This window comes from Alligator mississippiensis, chromosome 1 (genome assembly GCF_030867095.1).
Source record: "Alligator mississippiensis isolate rAllMis1 chromosome 1, rAllMis1, whole genome shotgun sequence".
NCBI lineage: Eukaryota > Metazoa > Chordata > Crocodylia > Alligatoridae > Alligator > Alligator mississippiensis.
Genome location: NC_081824.1, coordinates 279212085 through 279231389, shown reverse-complemented (window position 1 = coordinate 279231389; position 19305 = coordinate 279212085). Strand labels below are relative to the sequence as shown.

The 19305-nt window shown below is 45.8% G+C and overlaps 1 protein-coding gene across 3 annotated transcripts in view; it reads right to left on the bottom strand.

Annotated features, from left to right (window-relative positions):
• Positions 1 to 17229, bottom strand: part of LOC102574909 (uncharacterized) — a 151483-nt gene extending 134254 nt beyond the window's left edge. For all 3 annotated transcript variants that reach the window (XR_009459044.1, XR_009459045.1, XM_059720644.1), the window contains exon 1: positions 17088 to 17229. Coding sequence is in view for 1 of the 3 variants with exons in the window: in XM_059720644.1 (XP_059576627.1) it covers positions 17088 to 17133 (46 nt within the window). In the remaining 2 variants the exon portion in view is untranslated. The remainder of the gene's footprint in view (positions 1 to 17087) is intronic.
• Positions 17230 to 19305: the final 2076 nt, after the last annotated feature.

Here is a 19305-nt window from a genome sequence, read left to right as displayed (position 1 = left end):
TGTGGGTGGCACGCCTAGGCCTAGGGTTAATGAGGACCTAGTCAGGGAACTTCTGGAGGGACTAGATGTATTTAAATCTGCAGGTCCTGATGATCTCCACCCCAGAGTGCTGAAGGAAATAGCAGGGGTCATTGCGGGACCTCTGGTGCAGCTCTACGAGCACTAATGGTGCTTGGGTGATGTGCCAGAGGACTGGAAAAGGGCCAATGTGGTCCCCATCTTCAAAAAAGGGAGGAAGGAGGAACCAGGAAACTATAGGCCTGTGAGTCTTACCTCGGTCCTGGGGAGCTTTTCGAAAGAATTATCCTGGCACATGTCCAGGAAGGGTCAGCAGGGGAGGTTATGCTCAGGGGCAACCAGCACTGGTTCATTAGGGGCAGGTCTTGTCAAACCCACCTCATGGCTTTCTATGACCAGGTCACCAAGTCCTTGGATGCAGGTGTTGCAGTGGATATAGTCTTTCTGGACTTCAGGAAGGCCTTCAACACAGTCTCTCACCCCATTCTCAGTAAGAAACTAGGAGACAGTGGTGTTGATGCCTACACAGTCAGATGGGTCACTAACTGGCTGGAGGGCCGCACCCAGAGGGTGGTGGTGGATGGGTCTTATTTGACCTGGAGGGATGTGGGCAGTGGGGTTCCCCAGGGCTCGGTCCTCGGGCCCGCACTATTCAACATCTTCATCACTGACTTGGGCGAGGGGGTAGAAAGCACCCTGTTCAAATTTGCAGATGACACTCAGATGTGGGGGGAAGTGGGTATGCTAGTAGGAAGGAACAGGCTGCAAGCAGATCTAGACAGGTTACAGGGGTGGGCTGAAGAGCACAGGATGGGGTTCAACACTGACAAGTGCAGGGTAATGCACCTGGTGAGGAAGAACCAGCGGCACACCTACAGGCTGCGCAACTCCCTTCTCGCCAGTGTCGAGACAGAAAAGGATCTTGGAGTCATCACTGATGCCACAATGAACATGGGCCGACAAAGTGGGGACGTGGTCAGGAAGGCCAACCATACCTTGTCGTGCATCTACAGATGCATCTTAAGCAGGCCCAAGGAGGTGATCATCCCCCTCTATGCGGCACTGGTCAGGCCACAGCTGGAGTATTGCATCCAATTCTGGCACCGCACTTCAGGAGGGATGTGGCCAATATGAAGAGGGTCCAAAGGAGGGCCACCCGCATGATCAGGGGTCAGCAGGGCAGGCTGAGGGACCTGAACCTGTTCAGCCTCCAAAAGAGAAGGCTGAGAGGGGATCTGAACCTCTTCAGCCTCCAAAAGAGAAGGCTGAGAGGGGATCTAGTGGCAGTCTACAAACTAGTCAAGGGGGACCAGCAGGCGTTGGGAGAGTCCCTGTTCCCCCGAGCACTCCCGGGAGTTACAAGAAACAATGGACACAAGCTAGCAGATGGTAGTTTCAGGCTAGACATTAGGATGCGCTATTTCACTGTCAGGGTGGCTAGGACCTGGCACCAACTTCCAAAAGAAGTGGTGCTGGCTCCTACCCTGGAGGTCTTTAAAAAAAGGCTGGATCAACATCTGGCCGGGGTCATTTGACCCCAGTACTCTTTCCTGCCATGGCAGGGGGTTGGACTACATGATCTCCTCAGGTCCCTTCTGACCCTATGAAACTATGAAACTATGACCTATGAATTCAGGCTCAGGCTTTTTGAATGTCTGTCCCTAGCCCAAGAGCTGGATAGACCACATGAATATTCCATCAAAGAGAGTGCTACACAAACAGGTATGTCATAGTGCATGTCATAGATCCCACACTTAAAAGCATTTGCATGTTGATGTTGAGTTGCATGTTGGGAGGAACAAATCCTACAGATTTGTTGTTGTTGAAAAGTAGTTCTCTCAGAAGAGTAGGACCTGTTTTTTTTACATTTGGAACTTTAGCTCTTGCATTTACTCCACAAAGTGACTCTGCCTAATGCATGTATATAACAACCATGTTTTGCACTAGTAAGAGGTCATGACCCTAAAAGATTTAAAGGTAAAAGGAAGACTACAATATACAAAACTTTATGCCTGTAAAATGAAGCACCTTCAGGATTTGCTCCAAATGTTAATTTATTTGTCTTTGGCATTTCAATCTGTTTCAGTGGGAGCACTTTTGCTATGCTAACAAAATACTTAACATAACTTTTGAACATAGTGATTTCTTCTGGCTCCATAACAAATTCCCCTTTAAACTTACTTAGGTTCTATACTAGTTGTAGCTATCAGTGTCATGCATCCAAATACCATTATAATACGTATATACAAAATCTTTTAAACAAAATAATGATACTTGAAGCCAACAGTCATAGGTGACATGTAGGGAAGTCACCGGGGGGGTGGGGCATGTGCCCCCCCTGAGATTGGCTCTCACTGGCGGGGGAGTGGGGGTGCCAAGAGAAGTTTCTGTTTTTTTCACCCCCCCTCCCCCACCCCCCACAGTCAGTAATTGGCCACTGGTGCCCGCTAAGAGATAGGAGGCACCAGACACCCATGCCAACAGTAATCAAATAGACCCAGGATAATGTGGGTAATTAAAGATACATTTTGGCCAGTGGTGGGAAAGAGGCAATTCTCTGCTTTTATGTAAAATAAATAACAAAGCCTCTACAATTCATGAAAAGCAAGGACATGATGTCATTTTTTAACGTTTTTTTAGCTGAAAAATACATACGGAGTAGTCTACCCAAAGGTCAATTTACCTACCTTGGAAAGATGAGTCAGGCTTGCTGAGATTGGAATTTATGATCCATGGCTCCTATGTATTTCAATGCTGATGCTCACAATACTGTTCTCTCCCAAAGAAAGTTGTTATGCACAGACCCACAGTAAAGTCCTCTACCATGAAAGTATACCTTTAGGTTGCAAATCAAAGGCCCAGAACTTCAGACATGATAATTTTACTGTTTCACAGTAGCCTTAATTTCTGTAGGCTTGAATGTCATAGATCTTGCGGCAAAAGAAAAGATCAGTTGTTAAAGATTATACCATAATGGGATAAAAGCCAGGTTGCATGAAAACCCTGGATTCCAGCATTTCCTAGCTGTTTTGTAACTTGACTTTGCAACCTCCATAATTTTCTTATAAAGCTATTAAAAGCATGGCAACTGTTTATCTTGGAACAGGATATTATCCTGAAATAGGATAATGCTGGCCCAGTATTTATGACCATATAATGCCATATTAATGTAGCTTCACTTCTTCCAGTTTGGTAGGCCATGCAAACCAGAAATAGTGTGGTTATCTAAGTGAGGCACTGCACTAATAAGCTGTGCCACTCATCGCAGCTTACTGGCACATGTGTAGCACTGTGCTAGACTGGCTCAAAAGGTAACACATTGAGAGGAAATGCAGTCATCCTACTTGGTTCCACTTCTAGCCATAGTGAAGTGTTATGTATTTTTTCTGGGACATAAATTTTAAGATGGATAACAATCTCAGTTTTAAGATATCTACTTGGATAGCTTCTCTCAGACAAAGATTATTCATAACAAATAATGATGTTTGGTATTCTCACGCTTTTGATTATTTTTATCTGTCATTTCCTACTCCTTTTTAAGAAAGAGAAAAACAAATTATAATATATGTAGCTGAGAAACATGAGCAAGAGAAGGGAAATGGTTGTCTTTAATAGTTTATATCTTAGCAGGAGCAGAACAGAATTTTATGGTAAGAAAAGCACTTTTGAGGCCTGAGGGTGTTCCTTCTGCAGCATATCAAATAGAAATGGCAAGCAATAGAGGATTGGGAGTTTCTTAAAGGAAAAGTTCATAATATTAGGCAATCTAAAGACAGAGGAGGATACCAGGTGTAATAGTTCCATGAAGAATGCATAAGATAGATGATACATGTATCAATTCTTCGACAAGCAGGGTAGTAACATCTCATATTCATATCAATATGAAAGTATAGAAAAATGTTAAATGATTGTTCTCTTACACAAAGGCTCCTGCAGAAGTTAATTAAGCCACTTAAGCAGAACACTTCACCTTTTGCCTTGTAAGTACATTTCTGAAGGATATTTGCGTGAAAATGCTCTTTTACTTCTAGCTGGAGAAAAACAATAGCTAATTTCCCTCAGATTTATAATAAGCAGCAGCATCCCTCTCCAAGCGTAGGATCCAGAGCAAGGGACACAAACACTGCTTGTGCAGAAACTTGAAAGTATTGTCTGATTAATTTAGCTACTAAAGATAACTTCAGACTCCTGAGTATCTATTTCCCTATGGAAGGGACACCAAATCTGAGTGGGATGAAGGTCACTTTGGGACTATAATGACTGATGACTCTTGAAATATGGGTAGAATAAGAAGAGATAAAAAATTAACCCTAATCTCCAACACTTTATGATTTATAAAAAGGGGTAGAAAATGTTATAAGAAGGCCTTTGACAAGGCAAAACATTCAAGAAAGGATTAAGAGCTACTGGTCTATTACAGGACCAAGAGGGGATTGAGGAATACAAACAAAAGAGTCAAGTGCTCTAGCTTTAGTTACTCTTGGTAAACGAAGTCCAATAACTGATTTTTTTGGTTTGCTGGCCAGTTCAAAATAAAAAAATCCCCAACTGAATCAACTAAAAACCAAAGAAAACGTTTTTTAAATTTTCAGCAAACAAAAAATTATTTTCAGATTGTCAGACATTTTAATTGATAACAAATTGAATATTTTATTTCATTTCTGTTATTTTAAGCCACTTTTCTATTAAAAGAAATATCAGTTTAGAAATGGAAAAGCTTACATTAAGCCTCCCATACAGAAGACTTATATTTGCAAAATAGTTGTGGTGGTGGTAGGTACTCACAGGGCGGGTCCACATGTGTGCGTACGTGCATCTTGCAGTGTCTCAAAGTCCTTAGAGACATTGCAAGTAGTACATGAGGGGGAAAAAAATGTTCCCCACACTGCAAATTTGCAGTGTGGGAGCAAAATTAGATCCCTGGATATCCAGGGATCAAAAAAAACCATATAGGAAAAAAGCAGGGTAGGGCACAGTCCCAGACCATACCCCAAGGCAACAGGAGGAATGGTCCTCCACAGAGATGCTCTGGTAGCCAGCCAGAGCATCTCTGTGGCTGGCCCTTGCCCCGGTGCTCAAGCACACTGCCTGCCCATGCAGGGCAGGCAGTGTGCCAGCCACAGGGAGCTGGACCTGGGCTCCTTCCAGTAAGTAGGGGGGGGGCTAAAGGAAAGGGGAGGGGACCATGGGGGGGACCCCCTCCATCCCCGCCCATTCCCCCATCCCCCCGATCACTGCCCTGCCTGGTCCCATCCCCTGCCTGCTCCCTCCCCACCCCCCACCAATCACTGCCCTGCCTGGCCCCAGCATCCCAGCAATTAAAAAAAAAAACAAAACAAAACCCCCACACTCACTGGCAGTACCAGCTGCCATGGGGGTCACTGGAGCCTCATGGCAGAATGTTTCCCCCACACATACAGGGCCTGGGTGAGCCACAGCAGCCCCAGCTGCCCGTCAGTGTGTGGAGCCACACAGCGCCCTGCCAACCCCAGCCGCATCTTAGCGATGGAGCAGTGGCAATGCGGGTGCCAGGCAGCTGAGGCCAGGCCCCGCTGCCCCCCACCACCCCATGCTCTGTGTGTGTGTGGGGGGGGGTGGGGCTCTTCCACAAGGCCCAAGTGACACCGATGGCAGCTGCTAGTGTTGGTGAATGCGGGGTTGTTGGGTTTTTTGAGGCCTGGACTGCTGGGGCTGGGGGCGGGGGACGGACATCAGGGGTGCGAGCAGATGCGGGGGCAATCAGGAAGTTGGGGCTGTGTGGGGCAGGGGCTCTGCCATGTGGCCTCACAGCCCCTGCTACTGCCAGTGAGTATGAGGCTCTTTCTTTTTTTTAAGTGCTGAGGGGCTGGGGCCCAGCAGGGAAGCCATTGGGGTGCTGGGGGTGTAAGCAGGGAGTGGGGCTGAGTGGGGAAGCCATCAGGGGGGCTGCAGGAGCAGGCAGGGCATGGGGGTAAGTGAGGCAGCAACCTGGGGGGCTGGGGGAGCAAGCAGGGGTGGAGCATGTGGGCTCTGCAGGAGGGGGGCCCTGTTGGGTAGGCTGTGAACCCTGATGGGGGGCTGTAGCCTTGTGGGGGGCAGTCAATGAGGTGTGCAGGGGGGGCTGCACCCTGCAGGGGGCAAGGGACCCAATCCTTCTGAGCAGCCCCCCCCCGCACAGTCCCCCCGCAATCCACCCACACCTACCCACACACCCCATGGCCCTCCACATCCCTCCACAGCCACCCACATCCCCCCAATCCTGCTTCCCACCCCCTCCTACAAATCCCACATCCACCTAGCACATACCCTGTGTGCCCAGCTGTCAGACAGGATGAGACCTGCTGGCAAGAGCTGTGGTTAGTGAAGGGTTCAGGGGGTGCTCTAACTGCTCTATGACAAGAAAACCAAAGGCAAACACCAAAACATATAGATATTTAGCATTCATTTTATTATGATGATAGAGACACTGGTAGGCTTCCAAATTGCTTTAACAGTGTAGATATATCAATAAAACATTGCCCAACAGATCACTTGCTCGCTCTCTCTCTCTCTCTAGTGTTCTTTTGTTTTAATTGTGGAGGAATATGGATCTCGGGGTATTTTACAGAGTGACTTTGGGATGTTTTTATCAGGGATTTTTCAGTTTTCCAATAGGGAACACCAGAATTCCTGCTAGGAAGGCCAGTGACAAGACCCTGCCTGCTCAGAGCTGGCATCTTGGACCCACCTGGAGGTGGCTGACCTTCTGGCCAAATGGGGCCAGGAGGACATGCTTTGACAGTTCAAAGCAGGCCACCACACTGGGAACAGCTTCCGGGTGATAGCTGCCAAGATGGCCGGGCAGGGGGCACACAGAACAGTAGTGCCACACAAAGGCCAACTCTGCAGCCACAGCCCACTGGGAGCTGGCCCAGAGGGGCAGATGCCTCTACTGGCTGTGCAATCCCCATCTGGGTCTGGCAGGTGCACAGAAGGTCACAGCCAGGCAGCACCTCCCACTGCCACACTGCTGCAGGGGGTAGAGGGTGCAGGGAACTCTCAGAGCTGCTTCAGCAATCCAGCTGGCACAAGGGGTAGTGTCCCCAGGTATCAGTTGGCTGGGTCCCAGAAGCTCTTGTCTGTTTGTATCTTCCATATTAATGTGGGCCTTAGCCCTAAAAGCTCCTAAGAGTGAGTAGCCCCGAGCTACTTGACAGAGTGACTTTTTGTACTGATGGAGCCAGGACAGGGCAGCTTTTTATACTGCTGGGGAAAGCACAGGTGCTGGCCCTGGGCTCTAGCTCCCCCCAGGAGGAGCTAGGCAGGGTTATTTTTGCCAAAGTGGCACCATTTAACCCACACCAAAGTACATGTGTGAGCATGTGTGCTGAGGCAAAAAGTCCCAGCTCAAATTTGCACTGCTTCTATTTGAGCTGCTGCAAGCCCGCATGGGGCACAAAAGACCAAGTTTCATATCCCCATTGTGCCTGCTTCAGACTGAAGACTGGTACCAAGCTCATTCTCCTTTGTCATGGGTACTATAAACACTGGCTGCCAGGTATTCTGGTGTGGGTTCCTTTTCCATTGATTGCATTGAAGCTGTTCCATTTTTAAATAAATACTTGAATATTCATTGGGCTAGAAAGAGTAACTGTATAACCTAAGGGTTTTAGGACTCATCAGGTGGAGCACACATGGATTCTAGTCCTTTTCCCTGTGAAATAAAAGTTATAAACCTAGGAGACCAGAAAAAGTGGGGGGAAAAGACTGTGTTTGTGAAGAAAAAAAAATAATAATAATGCAGTGAATCCTATATCAGGGCTCACTTTTTCTGTAACATACTGTGTCCAACTGTCCATGTACTACCGCTTGTATTATAAAAGCATTAAGACAGTGTCAGTAGGGACTTCTAAAATATCTAGTCTGACCTGAGGTATATGACAGGCCATTAGATTTCACCCAGTTATCCTTGTTTTGAGCCCAGAGTTGATCCTAAATGCAGAAGCATGTTGTCTTAGGGTCTATGTAAGTCTTCAAATCAACTGGTTAATGTTTAGCAATTTACTTTAAGCTGTTTGAAACTCACCTGGATGAAACCTGCACAAGTGTGCAAAGAACTATCTACATGCTCTGCAGACAGCCTGCAATGTTAAAAGCACCCTGCAAGGGGGACAGCAAGCATGTAGCCCAGTTTGCTTTGTAGGCTCTCCATCTGCCTGGAAACGGGTGACAGTAGACAAAGAGACCATGCCTATATGCCTCATCCCCAACAATAATCTCTCCTTCCTTCATAGCTGTCAAGTTGCCTGATGGCAGAGCCAGAGTGCATTTGCAGTCTTTCAAAACTGGGGCCTACCAGCAGACACAATGCCCCTGCCACAATAGCCATAGCTGGGAGGCAGGTTTTGTTTATGGGCAACTAGGGTCGTGTTCTCACCACTGTGGCCATAGCTGGGGCTCTGGCTGCAATGAGGGGCCTTGCTTGTGGGCACCAGGAGCTGTGGTTTTGAACCTAGGGCCTCAGCCTGCCTAGCATAGTCACTCATCCCAGTCTGCCACTTCCTCAACTGAATATTGGAGTGGACACAGGTGGCCAGAACCCTCCAGCTGGGCCTAGCCATGTGCCCACTCCCTGCCATTGGAGTAGCCAGCCAGGGTCAGCTGACCCCTCACCCTTTCCAGTATAGACTTTTGACCCAGAAGATGAAGTGTATAAACAACAAGATTCAAACCTGCACCCAAGCCACTTCACCCTTGGCTTGTCCTGCTACTGGCTTCCTCATAAACTCTGGATACCTGACACAGCTTGCTCACAGACCCCAAGTTTGGCCTGATCCTTTGGATACCTGACCCAATTCCAATTTGATTTCTTGAATACCTGGCCTGGCTAGGATCCTAACCCCATGCTCAGCCTCACCCTCACCCTCTGGATCTCTGACTCAGTTTCCTAGATGAATCTTCTGGCTTCTCTACACCCAACTTGTCACGTGCTCCCCTGGGACCTCTATTGCTTCTCCTGGCCCTGAGGTGATCCCCCAGGTCTGGCCACCTATGACCTGGAATGATGCCATGTTCTAAGTGCTGCTGAGGCTCTGACTACAGGTAGCCCTGCTACAGCTCAGTAAGGGTGTATGAAATGGGCCATATTCAATTTGGATTTGGTCTGAATCGGGGCCAGTGATTCGATTCAGTGAAATCTGAATCTGAAGATTCGATGCTGATTCAGAGTATCAGCGATTTGGCCATAGACACAGCTTTAAATGTTTTTTCTATATACCTTGAGGTACCAGGCACAGCTCATGAACACTGCAATGGTGGGGTGGATGGAGCGCCCCCTCGCCCACCCCCCCACATGCTCAGTGGTGAACCTGGAAGTGGCCCGGAAGTACTTCCGGTCCACTTCTGGGTCCACTGCTGAGCATGCAGGGGGGGCCCCCCACACCTTGCTGGCTGAGCTGCAGGGGGACCCTGCGTGCCTCCCCAGACCCAGGATGCACCAGTAGCTGAGCCGGGGGGATGTGGGGGAAGGCTCCCGCGTGCTCCCTGGTGGACCTAGAAGTGGACCGGAAGTGCTTCTGGTGTACTTCTGGGTCTGCTGCCAAGTGTGCTGCAGGACCCCCCCCCCCGCACCCCGTGGGGCACTCCATCGGTCCCACCATCTCAGCATTTGCGAGCCGCCTGGTACCTTGAGGTATGTAGAAAAAACATTGAAAGCTGTGTCTATGTCCGATATGTTGAATCTCTCCGAATCGATTCTGAGTTCTGATTCAATTTGGAGAAATTAAAGGGTCTCTTGATTCAATTCAGATTCAGAGATTTGGCCACCAAATCAGGCCAGATTTCTGCCGAATCACAGCAGCGACTGAAGCTTCACACAGACCTACAGCTCAGGGCTCTCAGGCCTTCCAGGGGGGACTTTTTCCTTGCATGGCACATCAGAGTCCTGTGCTCAAAATCTAGGTGTGGGGCTGCACATAGGTGATGCGTAAGTGCAGCCAGTGGGGTACACAGCTCCATGCCACTGCCACAGTAAGGAGCAGAAATCCATGCTGCCACTGCTGCTGCTGCTGCCAGGCATTGGGTCCAGCCAAGCTACAGCCCCATGTCCTGCTGCTGGTGCAGAAATCAGAGGCAGGGAGGACAAATGCCACCCATGCCCTCCAGGTGCATTGCCACTGGGGCTGCAGATGCTGGCTGTGGTGTGCTCTGTGGGGGTATGTGCCCCCCCCCACCACCACATGGCACTTGAGAGCTGACACCTGCAGCCCCACACACAGGACTGTGCATGCCAGGCTCTGAGAGTTCTTCAATACCCCATGATGGGGGTAAGAATCTACTCCCTCCCTTTCCCCCATATAGGGAACTGCAGGATATTGCAGGATAGCCTGCAGAATAGGAGCTTCTCACCCATGCAGCACTCCAGAGCTTTGCATCTGCATCCCTGCATATGAGGCTGTGGGTGTATGGCTTTCAAGTCCTTGGGGGAAGCTGGGGTGGGGGGACTTCTCCCCTACAAGGCACTTAAAAGCCTGCATGAGTCACACTGTGGGGCTGTAGGCACAGGACTCCTTATGTGGCCCACAGATGGAGTAGCTTCCCCCATGTGGCACTTTAGAGCTGGAATCCATAGCTCTGCACACCGGGGTGTTGCACAGCTCTCAAGTTATAATTGCTCCCACACATCACTTAGAATTCCCACACATGGGACTGGGGGTGCATGGCTCAAATTCAGGTGGGGAGGGAGGAGCTTTACCCATGACAGGCACTTAAAAGCCCACTCCTGCAGCTCCCCATGTGGGACTGTGGGCACAGGGCTCTGGATGTGCCCCATGCAGGAGATGCTCCCTCCATCTTGGCATCTTAAAGGCAGCACCTGCAACCCTGCATCTGGGGCTGTGGGGACAGTGCTCTGAAGTGCTCCATGGCAGGCAGGGGGAGGAATTTGTGGGGGCAGAAATGTTCTTTTGGGACCACCACTGTAATTGGCCCTGACCAGCACCCTGGGCTGTTGTCACCTGTTTCCAGACTAGCAGGGAACCCAAAAAAAGCATGCTGGGATGTATGCCCTGGGTCCAATTAGCTGGGTGCTTTTAGCTTTGCAGGATGCCTGCATGGCTTGTAGAGCATATTAATCCAGTGCTCACAGCTCCCCAGAGTGGAGAGAACAGGTGCTAAAGTCCCCAACCTTCTTCCCAGACCTGGGAGTCCCTGGTCTGGGGAAGAGGTGAGGAGCTTCCTGCTCCCTCTCCCTCCCATCCCACCCACTCCTTACACTGGGGACTCCAAACTGGGCAGCAACAACTACCCCACCCCACAGTTCCCAAACCCAGCTGGCATCAGGGACATTTAAAGCCCAGGGGCCAGTTGCAGTGGGTTGTCAGCTACACAACTTTGGGACTGGGGAAGGGGGCTGGGTTTTACTGGCGCCTCAGCTGTTAGGGGGAAGAGCCTGGGTCACAGAGCATCTCTCTGGGCTCTGCACCCTGGGTCATAGAGCATCTCTCAAGTCATTGGAGTGAGGCATGCTGGGGTACCAGAGGGAACTATGGCCGCTCCAAGCATTTGCTCAAATTGTTGACCCCCAACTGATTGAGGCTTCAGCCTAATCCACTGCAGTGAAGATTTCCACATCACCCATTTTTTATCCAGCTGAAGTGCTTTCAGTGCTCGTACGCAGAACATGTCAACTGGTGGAACTGCAATTACACTTGTTGAAATATAAATGCTTGTATGCACCTAAGAAGACATGCTCAAACAATTGTTGTCCACAGATACACACAGTTTGTGCACAAAACAATGCATGTAGTAATTCTCTTCCTGAACCTGCTTCCTCTACAATTTCCTCTAGCTGCTCCTAGTCAAATAAAGGGTTTTTGAGGGGAGCAGGATGTCCTTCTCCCACTGTCTGAGCTCATATTCAAGTGCCTTTTACTGGTTCATAGATTCATAGACACTAGGGCTGGAAGGGACCTCGGAAGATCAAGTCCAGCCCCCTGCCCCAGGGGCAGGAAGTCAGCAGGGATCATAGGATCCCAGCAAGATAAACATCCAAATGTCTCTTGAAGGCGTTCAATGTGGGAGCTTGAACCACCTCCAGCGGCAGTCTATTCCAAACCTTGGGGGCTTGGACAGTAAAGAAGTTCTTCTTTATGTCCAGCCTGAAACAGTCATGGAGGAGTTTGTGACCTTTCGAACTTGTCATCCCTTGGGGTGCTCTGGTGAACAGATATTCCCCCAGATCCTGGTGAGCACCCCTGATAAACTTATAGGCAGCCACCAGATCACCCCTGAGCCTGCACTTTTCCAGGCTGAAGAGTCCCATAGCTCTCAGTCTCTCATCATAAGGTCTGCTTTCCTGACCTCTAATCATGCGCGTGGCTCTCCTCTGCACTCTCTCAAGCTTCTTCACATCCTTTTTGAATTGTGGAGCCCAAAACTGGATGCAGTACTCCAGCTGCGGCTTCACCAAGGCCAAGTACAATGGGAGAATGACATCCTGGGATTTGCTTGAGAAGCACCTGTGGATGCAAGCCAGCATTTTGCTCACTTCACTAGCTTCAGCTAGGTGTCGTCTGGGTAGCACAGCAGTTATGCCTGATAGTCGGCCAAAATAAAAATTAAAATTAAAAAAAAAAACAACTGACATAGTGTGTCAAGTATTCAGGCTTTGGCTTAAAATGTGAATCCAGAATAGGCAGAACCAAAACCCTGCATATGGCCACCTACAAAAATCTGGATCCGAATGATTCAGTTTGAGCCCAAACCCAGAACTAACATCAGCACTGAACAATGCAGACGTCTAGACTTAATACTAAAATTATATTATACTATTGCAATGAAATCAACTTACACAGTTAAAAGTGCACAAGGGGCCTGGCTAGAGGGCTGAAGGGCAGGGGGGAGGTTCGTGCAGGTAAGCAGGCTTGCAGGAATAAAAAAAAACTCAAGCAATTTCTGGGACTTAATTGCAAAAGAAGGATTGCAGTTTGATTCGGGGAGCAAATGTCTTTTCTGTTTTTTCTTGGCAGTTGGGATCTGCTAAATAGAAACAGATTTGATCACAGGAAGATTCAATCACCTTTTAATATTGAGGTATTTTACACACATTTTGCCTTCAAGGTGTGTCCCCTTACACATTACATTTTTCTTTAAGTCCTGATGAAATTCAAGAGGCAAGGGTTTTTGCAGATGACATCTTTTGTTATTAGTACTTCACATGGAAAAGCATGTCTATATCCCTCCCAGCTCTACAGTTGGCCCAGTAGAAGATATCACCCACAAAAACCCTTGCCTCTTGCATTTTTCCTAGACTATCATGGCTCCGTCATTATTCCAGCTCTACCAGTGTAATTTGACACACTTTGGTCACTGGCATCTTCTTTGGCTGATTGTACCATCAATCTTCTCTGCAAAGTCTTTGGAATTTGGTGATTTAAAAAATATCTCCTTCTGGTTTTCACATCTTGATCATATTTAGCTCAAATTCTACCTTGATATATGGTCAGAAGATACAAGCATGCTAAAAAACCCATGGTAAGCCAAAGGTTTTCTAAGTAACTTGTATGATGTTTCCAGCTTGCCATAACAACATCATCCCTAAGTGATGAGGATACTGCTGCATTTGTTTTAATTAACATCAGTTTTCCCAGTAATAAATCACTATTAATTCTCAAGATAGGTTTTGAAAATGGTCTTGTTTCTTGGCTAGCACAAAGATATGGCTGGAAAGTCTCCCACTCGTGGAGGCCTGCGTCTTCGTCATCCGTCTCTGTTTTTCACCTTGTAAGGTAAGCTTCTATCTGGCTTGAAGATGCACATAATTATTCATATTCTTTTAACAAGGGACCTAACTAAATTTGAGTCTAAATCCTGCCTTCTCTTAATTACTAAATGAAAGGTAAATAAAAGGTTGGAAGTCCTTACAGTGCTACTTCTTGAATTTCTTGGCACCCTCCCTTTCATTCTATAGTGTCACTACATTTCTAATTAGCTATTGTCATCCCATGGGACTGCTACATTACTGCAATGACATCTATGTTTATTAAGAAAGGCCATATTCCAACAATGACATGCATCTCAACTGGTACCTTCCACTTTGAATGCAACCATTTATTGCCATGAGATTACCTGCCTTGGGAAACATTATCGAAGAGGAATAAGGGATTCAGAATTGAGCCCTAACAGAGCAATTCTCTTTGGCAGTCATTGACTACAGTGAATATTTAGAAGACCTTTTCTTAATTTCAGTTGAAGATTTGTACCCATATATCTGGTACTGCTTTACATGCTGATAAGTTCCATTTGTGCACTGCAACGGGACTTCCAATTTTGGGATGGTTTGCTTTATTCTTGTGTTTCCCTTAAGGTTTCATTGGATTTCACTCTGCTCTCCAAATTATTCATTTCCACTAGTTAACATTATTCAGCCTTATAATTTGCAGTTTCATTTGTATGCATACAATACTTGGATAGCTTCTCAGTCCCTACAGATCCTACAAAGAAGTTTGATGTTTTGTATAATTACCTCTGTGATATTCAATCATGGGTAGCTTCAAATTTTGTTAAACTTAACACAGACAAAACTGAGTTGCTATTGATTACTTCACTGATGCAGAGGTCTCAGGTGTCATCTGTGGTAGTTTCCATTTGTGGTAGTTCTTTTTATCCTTCAGATAATGCTTGTGACCTTGGGGTCATTGTGGATTCTGTGCTTTCTTTTGAAGCCTACATCAATCATGTAATTAAAGTGTCGTACTACTGTCTTTGGAACCTAGCCAGACTGAGACCTATGCTCTTTCTAGTCCACTTGCTTAAACTTTAATCCATATTTTGGTTCAGTCCAACTTGACTATTGTAGTTCTTTGTATGTTGGCCCTCCTGTTATCATTCCCCACTGCTTGCATTAAGAATACAGTCTAGCTTTTAGTTGTCTAAGTAGCACATGGCACACATCACTTCTGTATTAACAGAGCTTCATTGGCCTTATGCAGTGGTTAAATAATAAGATCATGGTATACTTCACTTTGTACAGTGCAGAGTTGTCTTATCTGAGACATCTTTTGATTCTTTATTTAACAGGATGCTCCTTTTGCTGAGCCTGGTAAAATTTTCACTTGAATCATATAGATGTGCTCATTTGTCATGTTCCATGTTCTCTCTGTTCTCTGAATTTAAATACTTTCCAAGTACTAGAACTTTACATTTTTGCTGCTTTGTACTATTAAACTTCACATATTAGCAAGCGCCAGCAGCACTTGTTAAAACTTCAGAACAATGAATTACAATTTTTCACATACTTCTTTCTTTTCAAAATGTGTTCTTGGGGCTAAAATTTCCCAAGCTCCTTTCTGCCTTAAAGACAACCTTTTTCCCTACAAAACCTACTTAGATAAGGCTTTTCTAAGATGTATATGCCTGCAGATACAGTATTGCAGGCCAGAATTTGCAATCAGTTACGGTCCTAGACTTCAGTGGAATTGCAAAGGAGTAAATTAAAACCTTGACAATGCTGGAAAGTTGCACCAGCTTAAACATCCAATACTGTCACTTGAGTTGAACCAGTCCAAATTCCTACATTTAGACTAAAAATTAGTTTAAGGATGATTTCATTTGTCTTAGCTTAAACTGATTCCTAATCAGGTAAAGTTTCCTGACAGACCTGGTTTTAACAGAACTAATAGGATCCATATAGTGTTTTGCATTGCACCTGCTTAAATTTGTGTAACTTTCTTGTTGAGACATGGCCCAAAACATCTTTTCTGTTGGTTCTTTACCTAACATGTGAAGCATTTGGAATAAAATAGTTACTATCTACAACACTGGGGCAAGCATTAATGCACTTAAAAGGACATCATCTGCTATCAATGACTATTTGATAGAAAAGTATTCTAGCAGGAAATGATGGCAACAGCAAAACATTGTCCCTAAAAACTCATACTCTTCTAGTGAAAGCATGATGACTATACAGATTTTCAGGTGCAACCTGAAACAACAATATAAAAATACTTCTTTAGCTCGTGTACCTCCAACTCCATTATGATAAGCAAAAAGTCCCTCAAATGAGACAATGGAATTCTGTTTAGTGTAGCCTTGTGTCCTTTCCTACCATGCAAAAAAAAATGTATAATATCCTAACACTCTGGCAGACTTCCCTTACTAAACCATTGTCTGCGGGTGTTGTATACATTCCACACTATTACCTGCCTCTCCTTGAGCATGTCTTTCTGGTCTGCTGTATAGGTCCACTAAAAAAAAATAAAAAAATCAATACCTACAGAGTTAGAGTATTTCTTTGCTTGCTATGGGTCTTCTGCTGTTTCCAATCATTCATGATTCTGTAGGTGCACAGTATATAGCCTTGTATGTTGTGCATGTGTATTATACTTATAAGAGCAGCTTAATGTATTGTTCATAGCTTGAGCATTAACATACTACACAATATACAGCATGTATAATGGTCATCTAAGGGTGTTTTGGAGCACTCTGTTCTGAGCTGAAACATGAACTTTCCTCTATAACAAAGAAATACTGGAATACTCCAGCCTTCTGAAGAATTGGATGATCTTTGTGAATCATTATAGAACTGTTTGGCAGGAACTGTAAGTGTTTATTGCTGCACTAAAAAAATAATATAACCTACCTTTCTAAATAGGGAAAGCAAACTGGCCCAAAACAAGAGAACTGACCTGAAGCTTTCAACTCTGCCCCTAAACTGACCCCAAGGGTTACAGATCCACCAAGAAAAAGCCCCCCCCCCCCCTTTCCACTGCATTTCCTGCTCAGACACCTTCTAACCCCAACCTTTGATTCAATCCCTGCTTCTTTCTTCTATTTCAGGGGTGGGCAGCCTGCAGCAGGGGTGCCACAAGGGGCACGGGCAGCACTAGTGCATGGCATGCAGCAGACTGGTGAGTGGACAGGCAGCACAGTGGCATGTAAGGCAGGGAGCAGAAAACACAGCAGCACATTAGGCAGGGGAAGGGGATTGAAGCGTCACTCAGAGAGGGTGTGGGGCTAATTTGTGGCATGCTTACCAAAAAGATTATCTGTTTTCATCTGTAACCTATTCAGATTTAAACTGTCCTGAGTCAACCCCCAATCCTTCCACTCACTTGTATTGCTTCTTTCCAAACACAGCAGTTGGAGCCTCCTCTCCATCTTCCCACCAATCTGATCCAATCACTTCCTTTTGGGATACCCCTGCATCCCAGTTTGCAGATCTGGTGGCCGAGGGTACACTGACTAACAGAACTGGAAGTTTTCTGCTGGGTCACATGCTGCTGCTTGCTTCACACTTTCCAGCCCTCTTGGGGTCATGTAAAGGTCTAAAGTCTGCACTATGCCTTTGACTACTAAAGCATCTGACAGAAGCAGACATCACCTTCTTTGCTTTGCATTTATCTGGCAGTCATGCTTGCTCCCAGAGAAGTGGGAAATGCCAGGCTGGAAATGTGGAATGAGGAATCAACTGAAAACCATTTCATAATGTTGCTCTACTTAAACATGAGTCTGGAATGCTCTGCAAGAAAGTGCTTTGCAGGGACAGCAGTTTGAAGGGAAAGAGACAACTCAAACATGCTAAATTTTCATAGGCAGATTACTCAAATGTTCCTAGAGTAGTGTGGTTTTACTTAAAAAAAAATTGGAGGTTCATTGAAGACTTATATAAGTGACTTACTGTCAGTGTCACAAAAGCCAAGATACTTTACCAACCTACCATAAACCAACCAGGTATTCCTCCACATACTACAACTAGAGGGTAGTCTTGGGGCATGCTGAGCATTTCACCTACGTAAGTAGCCACATTTCCCAGAAAATAAATCTAGACACCAATATTCAACATTGGGTAGAAATCTTCCAGTTCTGCTTTTGGACATCTCCAAAATTGTGTCTTTGATCATGACATCAGGACCCAAACCAAACTTCTCATCTGCTAGGCTGATGTCATTCCTACCCTGCTGAATGGGTGTGAAACTTGGACAACATTTTGGAAACACCTGAAAGCGTTGGAATATTACCATCAGCAATGTCTTAGAAAAATCCTCCATATCAGCTGGAAGGACAGAAGAACCAACACCAGCATTCTGACTCCAGCAAACACTACCTGTATCAAAGCCATGTTTATATGGCACCAGCTCTGTTTTCCAGATGTGTCAAGAGGATGCCTTAAAAAACTGGCTCCCAAAACAGGTCCTATAATCCCAAAATACAGATGGTCACTGTAAAATGATGGGCAAAATACGAGATTCAAGGACACCTTGAAGGCAAATCTGAAGAAATGCACTATTAACATCAATACCTGGGAGACTTGAGAACTGAATCATCCCCAGTGGTTCTGTGAGGTACAACAAAGAACTGATCATTTCAAGCAAACCTGACTCACTATGGAAGCAGATAGACAAGAGAGACAAAGGGAAAGATCTGTGACCTAACATCACCAGGATCCACTTCTTCCTCCCAAAATATTTTCCATGTCTCCATTCAAATATAAGGATTTCAGATCCTTCAGTCACCTCTGCCCAAAATTGATGACTTCCCTACTTGCTGGAAGGGTGTCATCCTCATATTGAAGGACCACCAATGATGACAATAAGCAACTCATCCTTTTGGGTTTGCAACCTAAGCATTTTGTACTGCCATATTTTATTGCCACGAGGCACCATATATCACAAAATGAAGAATTTCTTCAAAACACAGTGCTAAATGCTAAAATTATCTTCCCTTTAGTCCGAGTTACCCCAAAGTCACCCCAAAGTAGAATAAACCATACTGAAATGATCAGGGGGAGGTGCAGGCTTCATTTGCTTCTAAGTACGACATAATGCAAGGTGCAAAAGTTGGGGGAAGAGGCAGAGAATAGAACATGCAGCCATATTTATTAGAATTTATGATGTGCTGCTTCTTGGCAACAGGGAACTTTCATGGGGAATTATTTTGTTTCTAATACGGACGTGGCTAACAAATGACTGAAGGAATTGAGATTTATAAAGCAGATTTATGAGACAGACCAACAAAAAGTGGTTCTCTCAATTTGTTTAATGTGAGAATCAAAGCAAATATGCAGCAAGTACCTCAGAATACAGTCACATGTTGCTAGGTCAGCCTGGGTACCACTGTCTTCTACTGGATTAAATCAGATCAACTCAGGAGTATGTCAAAGTAGTCAGGGAACTCATGACCAGTAATGGAGATTCTTCTTGAGTTCAACCAGTGCTTTTTTGAAGCCGAAGAATATGAATTCTATACCTACTGCAAAGATTTATTTGCCTGTGGTTGGTTCCATGAAGACCTAGTTAATTTTAAGTTTTATAATAGATTTTTAAACAGATA